Genomic DNA, 20,189 nt, shown 5'->3' with positions numbered 1-20,189 from the left:
CGTGTTGTTTTTAGTTCAGTCCAATTTTGAAGCATCAGCTGTTCTGAGTTCTTCTTTTATTTCACTGCAACTGTCGTGTGAAAATAAGTCTCTCCACGTATAATAATAATAATAATAATAATAATAATAATAATAAATAATAAAGACGTCATGTCACTGTGTTCATTACCTCAGATAATACATATTTCCTGCTGTGCTCCAAAAAAGTCATTAGCTAACTAAAACTGTGCTTCTGGACACGCACACACACACACACACACACACGCGCGCACACACACACACACACACTAGGGATGTCCTGATCCGATATTGATATTGACCAAAAAACTCATATCGGATTATATCGGAGTGCCTCTAAAATCTCCGACACAACAGTCCATAGCACACGACACTGAAGTTAGCTTCTGATTCGGCACTTAAGGGGAAAGTTAAGGAGACATTTACAGAACGTGCGACTGTTTGTCCACTCATTCTTTTTTTGATGTGAAAACATTTGAGACGTTTTGGGTATGACATTAACTTTGCTTGACACCCACTATTGTATTTGTGAAAATGCAATAAAGGCCCATTTCACGGTTTTTCCAGCATATAGACCACTTTGGAACCGGTCCACATCAAAAACCACTCTACTGACGCTTCCCAAATCTGGACTGGATTAATCTACAGACCCTGAAGATTCATAAAAACACAGTCTCTGATTTGTGAAACCTTTATTCTATTTGTGAAAATGCAATAAAGGCCCATTTCACTGTTTTTCCATGTTTCATGTCCGACACATGTCCAATATTCAAACTCTTTATTTATGTTTATATATAAATAACTGACTTTTAAACAAGTCTGTGACTGTGAGTCTGACTCCTCTGTTTCTTACAGTTGAGGGTGAGAATGATTCACGTCAGTGAAGGTTTCTGTGAGTGTCCTCTTTTTCACCAGCACATTGTTTTCACATAGATTATTCCATGATGACATATGACACTTGCTTGACTTCCTTGACGCCTGCATGTATTTGAATTGTCTGATGAGCACAGCTCACATCTAAGTGTAGCACCGCTCCAGATCTCAATATAGATGCAGCATCTCGACATCTTCCTTCTCCCCCTTCGGCTCCTTTTGTCTCCTCACCATGTTGCGAGCGCTGAACACTCGGCTCAATATAATGTGTTGGAAGATAAAGGAAGTGACTCCCTGCCATGCCAAATCTATCCAGAACGCTATTACGGTGCCATGGCAACAGATGAAGACATGCAGGCATCTCTGGATGGGGGGCACCGCTGGTTCACTTGTCTTCTCTGCTAGACTTACAGGCAGTTAAGCTCCACAGGGCTACTATGGCAACAGGCTGATATGCAGAGAGGGGCTGTTGGCTGCCACAGCAACATGGGGGTGCACGTCGTCACTTTCCCCCTCAGCGAGTTGCAGGAAATGACATTGACTTTGATGAGGACTTGACCTCAAGCACATTCTGGATATTTTGACATGATAGACATTAAAGGTGGAACATCACCTCACACTAACACTGAATAGTGATATTTTCACTGGTGGGTTGACACTTAAATACGTAGTCAAGAACTACTGAAGTATGTGTGCCACGTCTGTGCCCAGTGACTGTTCCCCTGCTTTCTCCACACTCCCACCACCAACACTGACTGAAGTATGTGTGCCACGTCTGTGCCCAGTGACTGTTCCCCTGCCTTCTCCACACTCCCACCACCAACACTGACAAAGCAATCACATCAAACTGTCGGGGGGATAGGAGACTGCAGACATCTCACTCTCTCACATCTCCACTGCATCTGCATGAAAATGGAGGAAATATGAGATATGGATTTGCCTCAGATGTGGGAGGGAGGTTTTTGTATGTTGAGCCGCTCCATCGATTGATCGCTCACTCCCCCTCGGCAAACGCTCGATGGCAGGTCAGCATCCCAAGAGCAAATATGCTGAATTATTGGAAGTCAGCTCGAAACAGCTGCTGCATCATTCTCTGAAAAAGATTAACAAAGGAGGAGGAAGAGGAGGAAGAGGAGGAGGGTTACGAAGCTCAGACATGTGACAAATCACTGGCAATGTTTTACGTATTTTCAAAGAGGAACAAACTCAGATCACCTCAGAGGTTCAGGTTCTATTTCACATGATGACCTCAGTCAATACAGGTCTCTAAAGGAATCCAAATGCTAAATCTGGATTCAGATCGCCACCAAAACCGGATCATTTCTTACTTGAGTCTAGACCTGAGTAATATGACCAAGGATTTGATCACCATAAGTTAAATGAACGTGTAAGAAGTAGCACAGGCTAACAGAGGAGCTACAAATGATGTGAGGAGTGAAGGCAGCAGTGAGACCAGTGGTGATTGGACATCTGTCTGTCTGTCTGACCGTCCATCTGTCTGTCTATCTTGAAGCTTGTTGTCTTATTTTAATAAAAACACTAATGGAAATAATAAACTATTCAACATTAATGTTCTACCTGTCGAGAGTGTTGTCAACATTCATTTAATCATATATGTGTCATAAAGTCTGAGATAACCCTTGAATGAATGTCTTAAACGTTCAATCTTCTCACTCTTTTATCACATAAATCATTGTTGAGCAGCTTCACTGACTCTGTTCACTTGATTTATTTTGTTGTCTATGGTTGAACAATAGAGTGAAAATCATGATTCATCCCCGTGAAGGTGAGGGAAACTGCAGGTTAAATGCTGATGAGCTGCAGTTTCAGAGTTCCACTCATTCTGGATCAATAATCCATAATCCATAATCCATAATGATCAATCTATAAACCGTCTTTGAACAGCACTCAGATGAAAGCAGCCATTAATGAGTCTTTCTTCAGAAGAGACACAATAATTGATATTGATATTGATGCTAATGCGGCGCTGATGTGACACAAGGTAACAAAAGTGTTTCCCTATTTGTGAAGAACGTCACAAGATGCTCCACCTTCTTCATGTTGTCATGAAGAACGACTTCATCCAAATCTGTATATTATAATAATAATAACAATAATAATAATAATAATAATAATATCCACATGGCTGCAGTTAGAGATGATGTTCGCTTCAGCTCTCATTTACGGTTGTTGGTTCTAGGAAAGCAAAGGGATGTTTGGTGGGAGGTGGGGCTGTTAGGAGGTGAAGAGAGGGAGAGAGAGAGGGAGGTGAAGAGAGGGAGAGAGGGAGGTGAAGAGAGAGAGAGAGAGAGAGAGAGAGGGAGGTGAAGAGAGGGAGAGAGGGAGGTGAAGAGAGGGAGAGAGGGAGGTGAAGAGAGAGAGAGAGAGAGAGAGAGAGAGAGAGAGACAGAGAGAGAGAGAGAGAGAGGGAGAGAGACAGAGAGAGGGAGAGAGAGAGGGATGTGAAGAGAGAGAGAGAGAGAGAGAGAGGGAGGGAGAGAGACAGAGAGAGGGAGAGAGAGAGAGAGAGGGAGAGAGAGAGAGATTCCCTGGAGAAGGAAAGCGGCTGCTGTGCTCCACTTGCTTCAGCTGACCTTTGACCCTCTGCAGTGTGTGAGTGAGAAAGTGCCGCAGGGTGGTTTGAGTGTAATTCAGCGAGTGTCCTGATCAGGAGAAAATGCACCATTGTGTCTTCATGGGCATTTGCTGCGTGATTAATTATTCATTACATTGTTACACAAGCACAGAAGAGAAAGAGTGTGAGAAAGTATCGTGTCCATGACTGTAACCTGCACAAAGAGATGAGATGTATCGATTCTTTTGTGTGTCTGCTTGTGCACAAGGCGCCACTATCATCACATCGTTAAAATGATGGAATCAAAATTCTATATTAGAGTTTCAGTGAAGACTTAATGTGAGAAATAAGTGTTTATAGTTCATAAGCTGCTGGTGACTGTGTCAGTGTGCAGAGCTCTACACTGCCACCTGCTGGACATTAATATAGCAGTTCCCAAGGCCAATTCAATCAGCAGCAGCAACTTCACTGTTCATCTCTCACACTATGTTTGAACATGTGAAATTTCAATAGTTCACAATAAAGCTCTATTAAATAAACCAATGTTTCAGTCGTGCATGAAATGATTTACATAATCACTGAAGACGTCATTCACAAAACAATGAATATTTCTGTGATAAATGAGTTTGATGTTGAGTTGACGGTCTTTGTCACTTTCTTGGTGCAGTTGTGATATTTTCTGATCCATAAACTTCATATAAAAATGGATGTAGTCCATAATCAGTGAGTATATCAGTATTGAATATATGCAGCTGCACAGCACGGGACAGGCTGGTGAGGACAGCACAGGGGATTGTGTTTACACTGCCCGAGGCCAGAGAAAGACTAGACATTACATTACATTACATGTCATTTAGCAGACGCTTTTATCCAAAGCGACTTATAGACGTATAGCAACAGATCCCACACACCCGGGCTACGCACCGTTTGGACCGCTTGCATCAGGAAAGACTCAGCGACAGCTTCTTCCCCAGAGCTGTGAAAGCAATCTCCCCCCCTGCAGTGAAAACAACTCGCATCCTGTCTCTCCAATCAGACACACACACACACACACACACACACACACACACACTCTCCATTAACCTGGACTTGCACCAAGTTGCACTTTATTTTAACATATTTGAACTTATATTTCGTTGTGTCTTATTTAAGTGTTTAAGCCCTTCGTTATTTTTGTTATTTTAGTGTGTGCCTTTAAGCCGGGAGTCACTGCAAAATTTTGTGACTTGATTCTTGATTAGCCAGCAGGGGGCGACTCTGTCCATTTGAAAGGAAGTCTATGAGAAAATGATTTCAACGTCAGCAAACGTTTTCCTGAAGAGTTCATTGTTTCATGGTAGTTTTGGGCTCTTCAATAGAATATCACGTGGATTTTGTAAAAATGTGTTCTTTTGAGGTAAATAGCAGAAACCTGAGTGATCACAACATCACCAATCTCAAGGCTTCATAACAGGACTTCAGATTCTTATGGATGACGTCTTCATTCTTTTCTTTGTTACGGAACTGTTAGCAAAGACAGTGGACACTGTTTACATTCTGGATATGAGGTCCTGTCCTTCTACGAGTGGGTCCTGTCCTTCTACGAGTGGGTCCTGTCCTAAAGCAAAGAGTGGGTCCTGTCCTTCTAGAGTGGGTCCTGTCCTAAAGCAAAGAGTGGGTCCTGTCCCCCTACGAGTGGGTATAAAAAGTGCAGAATGAGCGTTGCAGTTTCAAGTGTCACTGGTGAGGACGTAACAAAAAAAAAAATAAGAAAGAATGAAGACATTTCTGGACTCAGTGGAAACTGAAGTTGGGAAGCACAATTTTTCAAAAATACTAGCCCTACTCTAGTAAATACAAAGCTAAATGCAAATCAGTGAAATATTCCTTTAACCTCTGCATGTTTTTGGACCCATGCAAACACAGAACATGCAAATTCCACACCGAAAAGCCTGGTGACCTGCTGGCTATGAGGCCACAGTGCTATCCACCGCACCACCATGTGGCCCAGAAATAATTCATGCGATATGAAATATGAAACCCTGTGTGGTGCCACCGCGCCTGTGAAAGTGGAACATTGTGAAAAACATTTCTTCTGTCTTCACAAACACTGACACACTGAGCACAGACACAAGTCAATAAAACGCTCTTTGCTCACATCAGTTACAACCTTATTTTATTAAGACTTGGCACATGATCAAATAGAACAGTGTAGAGTGACCTCTTGTGGTTGAAAGTTGCATGTACTGTATAATGCATGCTGCCCGCTGTACAACAGTAGAAGTCCCGCCTTTTAACTGCGCAGCAGCCAGTACCGGAGGACTCGGATGACGCAAATAAAACAAATAAAACACCGCGCTTCGATCGATGGGAAAATGTATTTCGGGTCGGGCCGGGTCGGTTCGGGCTTAAAGACCCGTGGGCTGGGCCGGGTCAGGTTGTATTTTTCAGAACTCTAGTTGCAGCCGTTTGCAATAAACTAATTGATCACCCTCTGCATTACATGATGGCTCATACACAATCACATGGATCAGAACAGCTGATGTAAATGATATCAAGTGCTTCTTCAGTTTGAACACAATCAACGACTTTTCACCACTAGGGAGCGACAAAACCTCACAAATCAAGACACACAGAGATTCTCTATTTTCTGTTAGCACAGCGTTAGCACAGTGTTAGCACAGTGTTAGCACAGTGTTAGCACAGTGTTAACACTGTGCTAACACTGTGCTAACACTGTGCTAACACTGTGCAGGCAGGGCAGGACAACTCATACAGTGGTTTATACAGATAAATGATAAATAAATAAAAATGATCAGGTTATTAATAGTATTTCAATTGGGGGGGGGGGGGCATGACAGAAAGCCAGTGCATTAATCTAACATTAAATGAGAGCATTGACATATAATATATACATACATATATATATATATATATATATATATATATATATATATATATATATATATATAATATAATGCAGTTGTAAGTTGTGTTAGTACATCCGGACCACGCGCACCTCGCGCTGTAAGTAGCTAGCTTAAACACTCTTCACACGTTAGCTAACGTAAACACAATCCGCCGTAAAGCAATAAAACCACGTGTTTTACCAGCGTTTCATTAGACAATTATATTATACAGTGAATTCTGACAGAGTTTACACATCATATGAAACATAGTTTGCATTTACAACGGAGTTTTATGTCCGAGCGAACAGCACAGCAACTTACCCACAGCGTAACATTTAGCCACGGAGCGCTGCGCAAAATGCGCAGCATTAAGTGCAACACTAACTTCCGCTGTGGACTTTCAAAATAAAATACCCAATGAAGCGGTTGTAGTCCCAAGTTTAACAGGAATTTAACTATGAAAACCAAGTGACGTGACGTGAACTCGTAAACAGTTTCTTCAGACCGGGGTTCCTCTCTGACTTTCAACTTTACGTTTATTTTATTTATTCTGCTTTAGTTTTTTTTGCACCAACAACCAAAAAGAATTCCATATATTGTGAAAGATTTACTTGACATCAAACCTGCAGATGGTAGGGCCACACGGTTGGTGTAGCACTCTTGCCATGGCAGCAAGAAGACCTGGGTTTGTGCACCGGTTAGAACAAGGGCCTTTCTGCAGTTTTGCATGTTTGCATGTTCTCCGCGTGTGTGCGTGGGCTTTCTCTGGGTTTTCCGACTTCCTCCCACAGTCCAAAAAACATGCAATATGGGGATAAAGGGGAATTGGACACTCAAAATTAAAAAAATTTACCATAGGTGTGAATATGAGAGTGAATGGTTGTTTGTCTCTATGTGTGGTCCTGTGATGGACTGGTGAACTGTCTGGAGTGTGACCCCGCCTATCGCCCTATGTCAGCTGAGGAAAACCAGATTCTCATCAAATCTTGATCACATACTTACCTCATGTCCTCTTCTCCAACATACCTGGGTGCTGCCTTAAGCCGCACACACGCCAGGATAATTGGGCAGATTTCAGTCCCAATCTGGCTTTTCTGACAATCGTGGGAGTCTTCGGATTTTAGGCTGATTTGAACAGATTATCTGGCCAAATTATCATGTGGTGTGAGGGATTAACAAACACTACTGTAACGGTAAATGCTAAATTTTAAACACGTTTGATATTTATAACAATGATTGGGGCATGAGCACGACCCGACAACAAGCAATGAGAGCGAGTTGACCAGGAAACAGTACGTGTGTTTACAACTGTAATTTGTTATTAACTGACAACGCTGACGCTCTGTTTATATCCGGAAGTTTCTGTGAGATCCCAAATCCATGGAATCTCCTCCCTGGAATCGTTTGATTGACACCAAGTGTGTGATCCTGAGATTCGACTGGATCGTGGAGTCTGTGCTTTCTCAGGATTAAAACATGTCTGGTGTGTGGGATCTAAAAGCTTTTCAACACAGTCCTCTTTGGTGACATCTGGTGGTCAAAAGTATGAAGAACAGCTTCAATCTACGACTTGAAATGATCTGCTTCATTATGAGTTGACAGCTTCAGTTGAATATGTTATTGAGCTGATAGACTGAGTAGAGTGTGAACTCATTTGACAGTGGATTGAATTTAGCTCCTTTTCCACCAGCACAACATTTATGTTGCATTTCCATTAGCGATGGAATATATAGCGATATATGAAGTTTATGGATCATTAGTACCTTGTACCTGATACTTTGTTTAGTATCTGCTCGAAGCTGAGCCACACACGTCACACGTCACGTCACACGTCACACGTCACTTTTTAATGATTCAGTTACACTGAAAACAACTGCTTTATAAGTCACTAGTCACTTGTTTGTGTGTCGCAGCAGTTTCATGCAGCTGTGCAGTGATGACTCCGCCCACATTCAGTCGGTACTATTTTGTAGTGGAAAACCAACCTAAACCGTGCCGAGGCGAGGCGAGCTGGGACCATAGGTGGGAAAAGCGGCTTTATTTGTACAAAAATGAAATTCCTGTAATTTAAATGATTTTAAGGTGAAGACATGTTGCAAGTCTCTATGAAATAAATGTAAGTCAATGCAATGTCCTGTGACGTCATGGAAACCAGAAAAATAACAACTGCTTAATAAATCACTAGTTTGTGTGTGTGTCGCAGCAGTTTGATGCAGCCGTGCGGTGATGACTCCGCCCACATTGAGAAAGTACTATATTGTTATGGAAAAGCAACCAAACCGCGCAGAGGCGAGGCGAGGCGAGCTTAGACCGTGTGGTGGAAACATGGCGTTTGACAGACATACATATATATATATATTTAAAATGTACACAGCTTTAAGATCAAATGCAACATACTGAAAATAGAATTGATTATTAATTGATTAAGGTATTTGTCGATGGGTTGTTGCTGCTACTGCTATTATTGTGCATTGTATTATTGCAGTGGTGCCACCATCATGTAAACAGGACACTGATCTAATGACATTTTTATTTTTGTTTCATTTTCCTCTCTGGTCTAAATTCCTCAGCTCCACTCTGACACATACCCTGGTACAGTATATACAGTAGAACAGTATTTGTGAAGTACCATTCATGGTACATGTACCACAGCTTGAGAACCATCATATTATGGCATGTGCTTATTATAATTCATTTTTTTATTTTGTAAATGAAGTTAAACTAGGATAAATGGCACCATTTGTTTGGATTTTATATTATAGAATTGAAACATTCCTTTCTTAATAGAGATTAAGTACAGATGTAAGATTTAATATTTATGTTAAGTGACAGCATTGTTTACACTTTAATGGAATATGTGATACACCACAACCTGCTGACCTTGAGATTAAAGTGCTAAATAAAAAGTCTTTTTTAATAACAGTATATCAGCCATTACTGATATATCGTACAGTGTCAATATTTGTTCTTATAGAACGCAGTGTCACTTTTGACTTTTGTCTAATCATAGTTCAGCGACGTCTTTGCCTGTAAGGACGTAAGATTTCATAAACATTCAATGAATGTGGTCAAATTTAAATATTTTCTTATAATTCACTCATTCATGTAAACGGTGGCACCTTTGAAACCTGTAAACACTGATGTTTTTCCACGCGTGTCCAGCAGATGTCACCCTACCATCATCTTGACCAGATCCACTCAGAAAAGAGGCAGAAATCCAGAGTCCAATGTTTATGTCGATACACTTATATAATATACTTCTTTCTTTACAATGGAATTGATCCGTCATTAAAGATGACCCAAAAAAGAGAGCGCACAACACTGTCAATAAAACAAACCTATATAGAACATATGATTGTCACTTACTGCGAGTCACAAAAAAGTACATACCGTGAATAAATAATCTACAGAAATATGTACAATATGCACAACAAAGATTCAATGGAAGTGCAAATAAAGCTTTGGATCCCTGTCCAGGAAATAGGGTAAGCAGATGTAGACCGGGCCGGCTGTGACGAAGCAATAATCATGTACAAGTCAAACATTCACAGGAATATATAAGAACATTTAGGCTTTGAGCTCCTGCATTTAATGACTTTCAATAATAAGCCCAGCAAAAGAAACCAACCAACCAACAAAACACAATCAACAGAAATCAGAGAGAATCAAATCAATACATTACATTATGTACAGTGCATTTGCATTCCAGGGAAAAACATGAAAGATTGATGCTCACTGACCGATGAGGATCAAGGCAACATCCACAGGACGACAGGTGGCTGAGAGACAGACAGACAGAGACGGAGAGAGAGACAGAGACGGAGAGAGAGAGAGACAGACAGAGACGGAGAGAGAGAGAGAGAGACAGAGAGACTGAAAGACGATTGTGCTCGTGCCGTCTTCTTTAGCCTGAACGTCTGTGTTAACACTGTACAACTCTGCTGCCTCTCAGCCAAACTGCAGTGTGTGTGTGTGTGTGTGATCCTTGGTCCTGTCTGGGCGTGCACACATGTTAGCTGCAGTCCTCTGTAATGTCCCACAACTTTACGTCTCCTGCGACTTAGCCAGAGTTCAAGTACTCTAAAGCCACTTCATAGCAAAACTTGTACTGGTCCTGGAAGACGAGAGGAAACAGAGGGAAGAAAGACGAGTGAAGACGAGCAGAGCACTCTGTATACTAAGATGATTAACTACATGATTTAGACCAATATGATCTGAACCATTATGGTGAGATCGTTTAAAGTGAGCGGCTAATAAAGAATGATCTCATCTTATTACATGTTTTTAATCCAAACTTGTATGATTGAAAGTTTGCTGACTTTAGAATCAAGTTTCAGATGAACAACATCAGTGAACAGTTTACAGCTTCATATAAAGCAAATGCACATGTTTTCACATGAAACATGTGCAGTGTGTTGAGAGTGCTCCTCACCAGTAGATCCACCATGTTGGGTTTGTTATTCCTCAGTGTTTTGACGGCGTGGAAAACGTCCACAGAGCGCTGGTGCTGGAGCATCTCACACACGATGCTGATGGCACAGAACGTTCCACTGCGGCCGCCACCGTTCCTGGAGTCATCACAGAAGAAGCCACGCGTTAGAAAATGAACTGCATTTCAAGCTCAGTGTAAGGAGCAGCTTCACAGTCCAGGCTGTAGTAAAGCTATTCCGTCAGTAGGTGGAGATGTTTCATTTTTTGCTCGGTGACTTACAGACAGTGGACCACGGTGCGTCCCTCGCCGCCGTCATACTCGTCCTGCCACTTGTCCACCTGTCGGATCAGCTTGAGGAAGGAGCGCTTGGACACGGGCGTGTCCCGGTACATGGGCCAGCCCAGGAACTGGAACTGTTGCACCATACGGTAGCCGTCCTGAGGCTGGAGAGGAGGTGAAAGGTCACAGTGGTTACTCCAGGTTCACACACACACACACACAAGGTAATCACTGCTGTGGAGAAAGAGGATCAGACTGTAAGGACGTGTGGACGATGACAAGCAGGACAAGAGCACACGGAGTCACTGAAGAGATGAACGAGCAGATAGATGAGCACAGTTACTGCTACAGACAGATGTTGAGCAATCACACACAGACACATTGATCAATAACTGTTGTCAGTGATAAACAGTGATCATGTGTGATTAACACACAACAGCACAGAGCTACACTGTCAACCTCGTTCTATCCTTTACTCTTTACCTGCTTATACTGTAGCTGATGTGTTCACATGTCACTTACATACACACAACTGAACCATGTTACATTTAAACTGTAATCTGGCTCACATCTGGATGAAACTTAGTCTGATCACGAACCAACTTTGACAGAGATATTATTATTATTATTATTGTTATTAGGGGTCGAGCACAAGGTGCGCAAGAACCCTATTGAAACTGTAAGAGTTATTCTTCTTCTTATTATTATTATTATTATTATGATTATTATCGTTCCTCCCAATGAATCGTGTTTTTGAGGCCTTTCCCATACCACAAAACTCACCAATTCAGAACCGCTTGCGGTACTAATTATTTTTATTGTTATTATTATTATTTCTTTTTACATTTTTGTCTTGAAAACATGATCATTTTTACAGATTCTTACCAACATTGAATGGGAACATTCTTGATCATCTACTCATCACACAACAATTCAGATTGTTCCAGATAAATCCATGAATGAAAACAGAGGTAACACAGAGGTGATGACAACATCTCATCTCCTTTGACCCTCAGCACCGGAGCCCCACAGGGCTGTGTCCTCAGTCCCCTGCCATGTTCCCTCTACACCCATGACTGTAGTTTGTGAAGTTTGCAGATGATAGCTACAGGAAGTGGGGGGTGACATCATCAGATATTGATGGACCTGACATGGACCAACGACAGCACACTTGTTGTCAGGAACAGGAACAGCATTTCTACAACCTCAGGCATCTGAGGACTTTCAGCCTGAGGCCACAAATCCTCAGGGACGCAATAGAGAACCTCCCTGAAAAACCACTTCACCACCTGGTTCGGGAGCTGCCCCAGCATGGAACAACAAGGCCCAACTAGCGCAGGTGGTGCGTGCAGTACGACGCATCACTGGATGTAAGCTCCCCAGCCTGCAGGATGTGCACATGCAGCGGAGCCTCCGTAGGTCCCGGAGAGTCCTCCAGGACTCATCAGACCCGCACCACAGTCTGTTCTCTCTGCTGCCCTCTGGCAGGAGATACAGGAGTCTAACAACATGCAGACATAGACTCAGAGGCGCTTTCTTCCTCAGGCTAGAAGACTGCTAAATAAATAACTCAATCACAAAAAGCCTAGCACCATGTGCAGCACTCTGTGTACTGTGCATACATCAGTTTATCAGTGTGCAAAACACCGTGCAACAGCTTTAATACCCAGAACTATAATATAGTTATTATGGCTGTGCAAATTATAGATATTCATCTTTTTATCAGAAAACAGTGTCAATAAAAACCATGATGTTGTTCATCTTAAGCAGTGGTTACCACCCAGATAAACTCTCTAAAGTGTTCCTCTAATTTTTGTCTTTGTATTTTCAAAAAATACTGGATAATTTCTTTTACCGTTATGAAAACGAATTAGCAGCTTATTAGCATGCAAATTAGTGACATATCATCTCTTAATTAGTCATTATTAAGTACTTATTACTGCCTTATTCTACATGGCCTTATTATACAACAGTAAGTCATTAACTAAGAGTTTTCCCTCAATAACCTCAGAATTACTGCTTATTAGTAGTAAGTGAGGAAGTAGTTGTGTATGAATTATGATCTCAATATACTATGAGACGATATGTTACTAATTTGCATGCTAATAAGAAACTGATGAATTAATGATGAATATGTGTTCCCTGATCTAAAGTGTTACCAATGACTGTAAACAAAAATCAAAAATCAAAGTTGTATAACGTGTTTATATAAAATGTAATCATCGTGTGTGACTGGTCCATGACTGGCTGAATAAATCACAGCAGGTTTCTTCTTGTATTTTATATGAACAAATTTACCCGCGCTGCGTTGTAGATCCGAAATATCCGGCTGATGATGTCCTCCTCCAAGTCGGCGGAGACAAACTCCACCTGGATGTGTCCGTGCCGGTGGACTCCGTTTTCTGGCCAGTACTGTGGACACAACTAAACAAAATAGGCACGTTCACACACACACATGCATTCATTCATTCATGCATTCATTCATTCACACACAGATAAACACGTGCATAGCGCACACACACACATACAAAAAAGAAAAAAACACACAAAAAACAAAGATGATTCATTAGTTTGAGAATCCACACTGATCTGTCATTGTTTACACTCATGACACATGAATGTAATACAGACATCCACCCACAGGTGTCACTGCTCACATTAATGACGTTTCTGCTCATTTCATGGAAGTCGGGACATTGTGACAGTGAAGACGCTAAATGGAACTCAGCCATCGTTGATTTGATTATTAACATCTGTGACCTGTCAAAATGGCTGCTGTGTGTGACATGATTTACGTCATTAACGTCATTTACGTGAAAGTCTGGTTTCCATGACTTCACAGGACATTACATTGACTTACATTGACTTACAATCATTTCCTGGAGACTGTGTCTTCACTTTAAAATGAAATTTCATTTTTGTCTCAATAAAACCCCTTTTCCACCTACGGTCCCAGCTCTGCTCGCCTCGGCACGGTTTTGGTTGGTTTTCCACTACAAAATAGTGGGCGGAGTCATCACTGCACAGCTGCGACACACACACTCGTGACTCGTGACTTGTAAAGCAGTTGTTTTCAGTGTAACTGAATCATTAAAAAGATTTGTTGAGTACTTCCTCCATGACCAGAGCAGTCACTGAACTGTCACTAAACACACCAGACTCCTCTGTTAAATATTGACATTTCAGGCATTTCACTGGTAATTGTTGGAGATGAACCCATGTTTTTAGGATTGTTAAGTCTTTTTAACTGATCTACAGTTCGCCATCGTTCGGCTTGATTCTTGTGCCGGACTTTTGCTCACGCCTCTTGACGGTACTCTGACCAATCAGTGGCCGGCAGTCTGGTGGTTACCAAACGCAAAATAAACGTGCCGAGTTGAGTCGAGTGGAGTCAAGCCGGTGGAAACACGTCATAATGTGACTGTAAACAGATTTAAGTCCCCACAGTTGAGTTTAACCTGAGACACACACACAGTTTTCATAATAAATTGAACAGACTACAGGTTGGTTTAGCCATGTTTGCAGTTGTACACTGTAAAAAGCTCAATGAATGAATGAAGTACATTCAAAGTTCAAACTTACTTCCTTTAGTTTGGGTGAACTGATTTATTTCTTTATTTTTAGCTTTGTCATCCATCTTCTTTTTTCAACTTTTATCTACAATGTTTAGCTAATTCAAAAATATTTATTACAATATGAGCTGTCGTACAATATCAACATTATATATGTAAGGCTTCCATTAATCCTATAAATCAATGTACACTGTAACAAGAACATATTACTTCAACTGGTAATACCTAGATGCATTAGGTTTATTCAAACTATATTTACATTAGTTAATTTACACAGTTTACACAGTCACTACCAACTGAATGAATGTTTCAGTGTCACTTTCTTGATTCAAAATACAATGTTTGAATGTTTGAGCTATAAGACGTGAAATCAGCTTGAATAAGTGTGAAATATCTCTTTGTTGTTTTCAGTCCATTATAAAAGCGTCTCTATGTCTTATATCAGCTGCCGTTTTCCACATTAACTATTCATATTTGACTGATATGAACAATGTTTTTCCGTGATATCGTCCAGCCTTATTTATATAAGACAGGTACATTTTGGTGACCGCCTCGTAAGAGCGCACAAAATCTTTCCCATTCCCGCTCGTCAGGAGAAAACCCGGGTTCAGAACATGCACCTGCAGCCTCGCAGCAGAAATCACACACTAACAGACCCACACATGCAGAATCCCTCAGTCATGAACAAACAAGGGAGGAAACAAAGAGAGAGAATACCTGGGATGAAGGCAAATAACAAGGCACGGGTGCATGCGTACAGATGGACTAGCAAATATGTGCTCACTCTTTTTTTCCCTCAAATACACAAAAAAAACAAAAAAACACTTCTACAGTGTGTGTGTGTGTGTGTGTGTGTGTGTGTGTGTGCGCTTGCTTCCTTTGAGAGTACGTCTACACCTGTCAAACAAATGCAAAAACAAAGATGCTAATGGAGAAGACGCCGCAGCTCGGCCTCCCTCCCTCACCTCGCCACCTTCTTCCCCATCCCACCTGTGCTGCTTTCCTTGGCTGGCTGACTGGCTACACTGAGAATATTGAATGAAAGGTCTTTCTTTCAGTCAGTCAGTCAGTCAGTCACCTAGGGAAAGGGGATTTGGATGGGGAGAGCAGCCTGGTTTCAGGCTTTGATCCTGGGGTGTTATGACAGAGCCTCAGGCTGAGAAAGCTGGAGAGTCTCCTCCACAGGCCTGTCTCTCCATCTACCCACGCTTTCATGGCAAGTCCTCTTCCACTCTGCAGCAGCTACCTCATTTCAAACACATCCTGTATAGACATACATGTCTATACAGGATGTGTGGCTAAATCCTCGGGTTCACACTTTGTTTTTATCAAGTTCTCACGGTATTTGTGTTGACGATATCAAACGTTTCCCTGGAGGATTATATCTGTGTGTATCAGGTCGGGTTTACCTGGGCGGGGTCAACGTCGTTGAGCATTACTATAGAAGTGCAGTGGTAGTCCAGCACCAGTCTCCAGAAATCCTTCACTGTGTTTGGTAAGGGGTGCTGGGTCACGATGAACGCTGAGGGCTGTTTATAACTCTGGAAATAAAAACCAAACAAAAGCAAAAGCAGGAGTTGAAAACTTGAAGGCACCATGTGCATGTCAGCTGATAACTCACCGAAAATAAACCTGCAAGCATTTCTTAATAAAATGACCTCCATCCTTTGACCTGCCTCGCTCTGACTCTCGTTCTCTAATGGACATTTCATGTCTCGGGATTTATTTATTATGACGGTGCACTTTTAATGTGGTTTCTGGCTCCAGAGGTTTAACCCCAGTTCCTGTTCGTCTGAGGTCAGCGTACTCAATCACAGGACACGTGATCTTTGTTAGGTCCGTTTATGAGGTTTAAATACATGTTGTTTATTGCTAGTGTGCAAATTCACTTTATCGTATTTTATTTTGCATTACTTGTGTTTTATTTATTTTTATTTGATTCCATAATTCCTAAAGTTGACTTTGACTCGACTTTGATCACGGACAAGTTCAATATTCATTTTAGGAGAAGTCTGCCACGACTGACCATAAAAAAGTTTATTTTTAAAATGTACTTTTATGTGATTATTGAAAACAAAAAAACCCTCTCATGCAAATACAACAGGTGTGTAGTGGGTACTGCATTTTAACAGACTAATATATATTATATATATACAGTATATATGTTCCAGAAGTGAACTTTTATTCACTTTTTTTTTATTATTACTGTTTAATTCTTTTTTTTATGGCATCACCACTCACTCAGTACAAATAAGATGAGCATTTTATCCTGATAAATTATTTATAATCTTGATTTTAATGGTAATATTTTTTTCTTTCTTTTATCATGTATTGTTTACCTCGAGGTCGTTTTATTTCAAATAGTTTTATCAGAACTTAACAACAACGTGAGCAGATGTGTGTGTGTGTGTCTCTTACGTCCATGAGTGCAGCGTTGATGTAATTGGAGCTCTCCCCGTCAATGGTGATCAGGAAGGGGAGGCAGCGGTCGGGCGGCAGGACGTCCATGCAGCGGTTCTTCTCGTGGTTCCTGGGCAGCAGTGCGATGCTGCAGTCTTCAACCCGCAGCGTGGGAGTCACCATATTCAGAGTCTGTTATTTTGAGGCAGAGACACAGAGAGGTGGCGTGTGCTCGTTACAGTAACTCCTGACGTGGTAATTAACAGTCTAATTCTGTAATCAGTTATAAATCGCCTGAAGTGACTAAAAGGAAAATTAGAGGTTGACACATCTCATATCACACTGATTGGTCCAAGAACACGAGCTGTTATTACACATTAAGTGATATATTTGCTGATTGGCCCAGAGGGAGACGCTGCACTTCATGTTTACTTGTTGTTGTGAACATGGAGAGAATGATTTAATGACTTTTAATGGTCGGCCATGCTGCAGGTAAATAAGCTTACAACTCACTTAGACATGTGAATCATCTTCTATGTTTTTTAAAAGTGTAATTGTGTGTGTATGTGTGTGTATATAAGCGTTGTATGCATGGATATCATGTATGTGTGTCGTATATTAAGTGTCCTCATTTTCACTTCATGTTGCCATTAATGTATGATTTTATGATGAAATGCACCTTTTAAATAAACTGCATTCCTATTATTATAAGTGGAAACTATTTGATTCATTTTGAAATGCTTTGCCAAGTGTTACATTTATGTGAAAAGATTCTTTTGGATCATTTATGGATCACTTGAAAACAAACCAAAGGCATCATGACCTTCTGCCAAAGTGAAACTCTAATGTCTGTGTGAGTGGAAGTTTATGGGAAAATTTTTAACACAAGTTAACATTTCTCTCAAATGCTAGTTTCAGCTCTTTTTTAATAAACCATGATGTCAATTTTGTAAACGATGTTTCCATTTAGAGGACAATAGATGATACAGAACTAGGGATTTCAAAATGACGGGATTAAACACTACGGTAAATTAATCGTAACGTTTCCTCAATACCGTCAGAAAATATTATGATTATAAATATTATAACCATATACAGTAGGTAGTTCAGTGCAACTCAAACGGAACGTTACACAACAACCGTGTGTTACCGCTTGTGTTGCTTAGTTTATTCCAATAAGATTATTGTCATTTTTCTTGTACTTTTTGGTTACTTTACTTTGTTGCTCCATTATTTTGTTACGTTGGCATCAAACGATATAAATAAATGAAACTTTAAGACGTATGTGATTTTACACATTCACAGTGTTGTGAAATCAATTAACACATAATCGTGATTCATTCTCTGACAATAATTGTACCAAGAAAATCTATAACGGTGACATCGCATTACAGAACAGTGTGATTGACAGCTGGCACTGCTGCCATGTTTAACTTATATAAAACTTTCTGTATAAACGTCATTACCCTGAACTCCTCCTTAATGGGGCTGGAGTTGGTCTGCGGGTCCAGGCGGTTCATGTCGTAGTAGACAGAGCGCAGTTGACTGGCAGGTATGGTGGTGTCGCCGCAGAGACATGCTTCCAGAATGGCGTCATGGATGAAGACATACTGCTCCTGCAAAAAACAGCAACCTCACTGCGAATCCATACCTTCTTAAATAGGTCTCTATTGTGATGTTGCCAGTCACAGGCTGCACACAGGAAGTGGACAGGTTGTATCTCAATACAGAAGAAGGCAACAGTAACAGGTTGGAGTATGAGTGAAAAGACGATTGTAGCCCCGCCCACCCCATGCTGCTGCTGTATACACACAAACACTCCCTCAGATAAAAGATGCAGCATAGAAAGAACGTGACATCATCTCTGTTCATGAAGACCAGAGGCTGAGTAATATATTTTAGAAACACATTCAATGACCTTTGCACGACTTTGGCCCTAAAGGCAGTTTCTATGACTAATATTTGTCATTGTCTATAGTCAAAGGTTACGTTACATAGTTTTGCCTTTTTTTTTGCTTTAATTTCCTTCTAAAGCAAAAAAAAAAAATCCCTTGACATTTTCAGTTTCCTTTTATGAATCTATCAAACCCTTAAGCTGTGATGAAGATCAAGACATGAACGACAAGAAAAACAACCCATGATATTGTTAACGTCAGGGAACACATTTGCTCCTCCTCACATCAGTCAGTCAGGCGGTCGTCGCGGTGACACAGCTCGCTGGTTGATTGAAATCTCTTCTGAAGTGACATTTTCTGCTCACACTCTCCTGTCACACGTGTGCAGAGGTCACTGATTTACACATGTGCAGAGAGATGTTCTGCCATTTTGATAAACGTCCGGGGCAGAACGTGAACTGTTCACCCGGGAGTTTGACTGGCCCGGGCTGCAGGGGTAAACCGGTCGGAATCTGAACGCATCCGAGCACATGAAACCTTAAATAAGAACAAGGCTTTTCATTTCTGTGGACAGATTAAACCATGTCGCAGGGTTAGTGTCTGGCCACAGGCTAAGAGGCGAGGGACAACACACACACACACACACACACACACAGGTTTGAAGGTCACTGAACTTGAGGAGAATGACTCAGGTTGAACAACATTTGGTCTCCAGTTACTCAAATCCCAATCCGCACGTCAGTGATGAAACATTTGCCCATTAAGTCCAATGATGCTTGTGATTTAAAATGAATTACGGGGAAATGATGCATTCAATGAGACTATGGACACGTCCAGATGGTTAGATGTCTGTGTAGAGTCTTAGTCATGCAGGTCAGAGTTGGAAGTCCAGTTGCTTCTGTTTCACTGACATTTGGACTCCAGATGGCTCGTGTTTAAAAAAAGAGTTCTCTGGTCGGAGGATGAGTCAGAGATGTTCTGTGTCACTCACAAACCCAAACATAGTTTTATCTTATCTGTATCTATCATCTTTGACACACACACACACACACACACACACACACACACACACACACACACACAACTAAAAGTTAAAAACAATATGAGCCACACTGTCACAACTTGTAAATACACTCCCACAGTTTGAAATATGCAGGAGTTAAAGTGACCCTTGAATGTTCCTGACTGCATTTTAAGAGAATAATGAGGATCATCCGTCACTGGCAAAGTGCTGCATGGTGCTGCACGCTGAAAAAC

At 41.2% G+C, this 20,189-nt stretch overlaps 1 protein-coding gene and 1 long non-coding RNA gene across 2 annotated transcripts in view; both read right to left on the bottom strand.

Moving 5' to 3' along the window:
• Positions 1 to 695: 695 nt before the first annotated feature.
• LOC131467939 (uncharacterized) lies at positions 696 to 6,733 on the bottom strand. Its single transcript, XR_009241659.1, has 3 exons — positions 6,676 to 6,733; positions 4,391 to 5,134; positions 696 to 1,984 (listed from the first exon to the last, which is right to left on the bottom strand). It is a non-coding gene; the product is annotated as an uncharacterized LOC131467939 (long non-coding RNA).
• A 2,837-nt stretch (positions 6,734 to 9,570) lies between these two features.
• The window catches only part of LOC131463773 (receptor-type tyrosine-protein phosphatase mu-like), a 161,952-nt gene continuing 151,333 nt past the window's right edge, over positions 9,571 to 20,189 (bottom strand). The window contains exons 29-35 of the mRNA XM_058635801.1: positions 18,504 to 18,653; positions 17,056 to 17,229; positions 16,047 to 16,178; positions 13,364 to 13,489; positions 11,066 to 11,229; positions 10,787 to 10,922; positions 9,571 to 10,468 (exon numbers count right to left, since the gene is read on the bottom strand). Coding sequence (XP_058491784.1) covers positions 10,415 to 10,468; positions 10,787 to 10,922; positions 11,066 to 11,229; positions 13,364 to 13,489; positions 16,047 to 16,178; positions 17,056 to 17,229; positions 18,504 to 18,653 — 936 coding nt within the window. The 3' untranslated portion in view covers positions 9,571 to 10,414. The remainder of the gene's footprint in view (positions 10,469 to 10,786; positions 10,923 to 11,065; positions 11,230 to 13,363; positions 13,490 to 16,046; positions 16,179 to 17,055; positions 17,230 to 18,503; positions 18,654 to 20,189) is intronic.

The sequence above is a fragment of the Solea solea genome, chromosome 1 (genome assembly GCF_958295425.1).
Source record: "Solea solea chromosome 1, fSolSol10.1, whole genome shotgun sequence".
In the NCBI taxonomy this organism is placed as follows: domain Eukaryota; kingdom Metazoa; phylum Chordata; class Actinopteri; order Pleuronectiformes; family Soleidae; genus Solea; species Solea solea.
Note: the sequence above shows the minus strand (reverse complement) of the source record. Positions and strands in the feature narration are given on the sequence as shown.